The 2,500-nt window shown below is 44.3% G+C and overlaps 1 protein-coding gene across 1 annotated transcript in view; it reads left to right on the forward strand.

Annotated features, from left to right (window-relative positions):
• Positions 1 to 2,500, forward strand: part of LOC116375321 (F-box only protein 41) — a 52,629-nt gene that overhangs the window by 32,121 nt on the left and 18,008 nt on the right. Inside the window, exon 8 of the mRNA XM_031832680.1 lies at positions 60 to 155. Within this exon, the coding sequence (XP_031688540.1) occupies positions 60 to 155 (96 nt within the window). The remainder of the gene's footprint in view (positions 1 to 59; positions 156 to 2,500) is intronic.

Raw genomic sequence — 2,500 nt, forward strand, 5'->3', positions numbered from 1 at the left:
GTCTCTGTGTGTGTGTGTCTCTGTGTGTGTGTATGTGCATGTCTCTGTGTGTGTGTCAGGAGTTCGTCAGACCCCATGGGTCATGAGGTGGTGTGGGCTCTAGGAGCAGGCTGCAGAAACATGACATCCCTGCAGGTGGCGCCACTACACCCCTGGTGAGTAGTAATGCCGTGGTAGTCGTGAGTTACATTACATTTTTTTGGGGGGGGGGGTAATTTAGGAGATGCTATTATCCAGAACGACTCAATTTATACCCTAATATTTCAAATCTTAAGAAATTATAGTAAAAAAATATATATACTAAATAAACTGAAGTCAACACAATAAAATAACAATAATGAGGCTATATACCGGTAACAAGTCAATGTGCGGGGGTACAGGTTAGTTGAGGTAATTGAGGTAAAGTGTGCATGTAGGTAGAGTTAAAGTGACATAGATAATATCAGCGTTTAAAAAAAGCGGGGGTTAATGCAGATCGTCCGGGTAACCATTTGGTTAATTGCTCGACCTGGAGAATAAACCCTCCTCCACAGCTGTCCATGTCCCTTAATGTTGATGATGTGGTTGTTAATGACAAGGAGCACGTGGCTGAGCTCTTTAATCACCACTTCGTTAAGTCAGGATTCCTATTTGACTCAGCCATGCCTCCTTGCCGGTCCAACATTTCCTCATCTCCCACACCTTCTGATGTGACTATCCCCGATGCTCCTCCCTCTTTTTCCCTGCCCCGCTACAAAGTTTCTCCCTGCAGGCGGTCACTGTGTCCGAGGTGCTGAAGGAGCTCCTTAAACTTAACCCCCAAAAAACATCTGGGTCAGATGGTTTAGACCTTTTCTTCTTTAAGGTTGCTGCCCATATCATCGCCAAGCCTGTCTCTGATCTTTTCAACCTGTCTCTCATTTCTGCGGAGGTTCCCATTGCTTGGAAGGCAGCCACAGTCCATCCTTTATTTAAAGGGGGAGATCAAGCTGATCCTAACTGTTATAGGCCTATTTCTATTTTGCCCTGTTTATCTAAAGTGTTGGAAAAACTTGTCAATAATTAACTGACTGGCTTTCTTGATGTCTATAGTATTATCTCTGGAATGCAATCTGGTTTCCGCTCAGGTTATGGATGTGTCACTGCAACCTTAAAGGTCCTCAATGATGTCACCATTACCTTTGATTCTAAGAAATGTGGTGCTTCTATTTTTATTGACTTGGCCAACGTTTTTGATACGGTAGACCATTCCATTCTTGTGGGCCGGCTAAGGAGTATTGGTGTCTCTGAGGGGTCTTTGGCCTGGTTTGCTAACTACCTCTCTCAAAGACTGCAGTGTATAAAGTCATAACATCTGCTGTCTCAGCCACTGCTGAGAGTACACCGAGGCTCGATTCTAGGGCCCCACGCTCTTCTCAATTTACATCAACAACATAGCTCAGGCAGTAGGAAGCTCTCTCATCCATTTATATGCAGATGATACAGTCTTATACTCAGCTGGCCTCTCCTTGGATTTTGTGTTAAATGCTCTACAACAAAGCTTTCTTAGTGTCCAACAATCTTTCTCTGCCCTTAACCTTGTTCTGAACACCTCCAAAACAAAGGTCATGTGGTTTGGTAAGAACAATGCCCCTCTCCCCACAGGTGTGATTACTACCTCTGAGGGTTTAGAACTTGATGTTGTCACCTCATACAAGTACTTGGGAGTATGGCTAGACGGTGCACTGTCCTTCTCTCAGCACATATCAAAGCTGCAGGCTAAGGTTAAATCTAGACTTGGTTTCCTCTATCGTAATCAATCCTCTTTCACCCCAGCTGCCAAACTAACCCTGATTCAGATGACCATCCTACCCATGCTAGATTACGGATACATAATTTATAGATCGGCAGGTAAGTGTGCTCTCGAGTGGCTAGATGTTCATTACCATTCGGCCATCAGATTTGCCAACAATGCTCCTTATAGGACACATTACTGCACTCTGTACTCCTCTGTAAACTGGTCATGTCTGTGTCATGACGTTGGCCTCTCCCTGCCTCCCCCTTGCCCCCTTCAACTAGGTTGCTGTGGTCAGAGAGATGTCGTAAATTCCTGAGGATCTCCTCATGGACACACAGTATAGAGAGAGTAGATTTTCGTAGAGGACAAAGGAAATACTTCCACCTCACAGAACTTGAGGTACGAACAAATTTCATGTTCCGGAGAAAGTATAAAAGATCGGTGAAGAATCCAGATATGAACTGGTCCGTTTGTCACAACTTGGGAAGCTCATGGGCGACGGTGTGGCTACATTACCATAACACTGTTTATATAATAGCCTCAGATATGAGGTTTACATCTAATTGTTGTATAAGATGAATGAGTGAGTATGATACTGTTTACCCAATTTTACAATGTGATTTTGGACTGTTTAATGAGGGAAAACTCAAAAAGGGAATTGGATTTGAACTAAATCAGAGGACCGCCCCTGAGCCCAGTTAGGGTCAGACATCCTGGACCGCCCCTGAGCCCAGTTAGGGTCAG

Source organism: Oncorhynchus kisutch, linkage group LG9 (assembly GCF_002021735.2).
Source record: "Oncorhynchus kisutch isolate 150728-3 linkage group LG9, Okis_V2, whole genome shotgun sequence".
Lineage (NCBI taxonomy): Eukaryota > Metazoa > Chordata > Actinopteri > Salmoniformes > Salmonidae > Oncorhynchus > Oncorhynchus kisutch.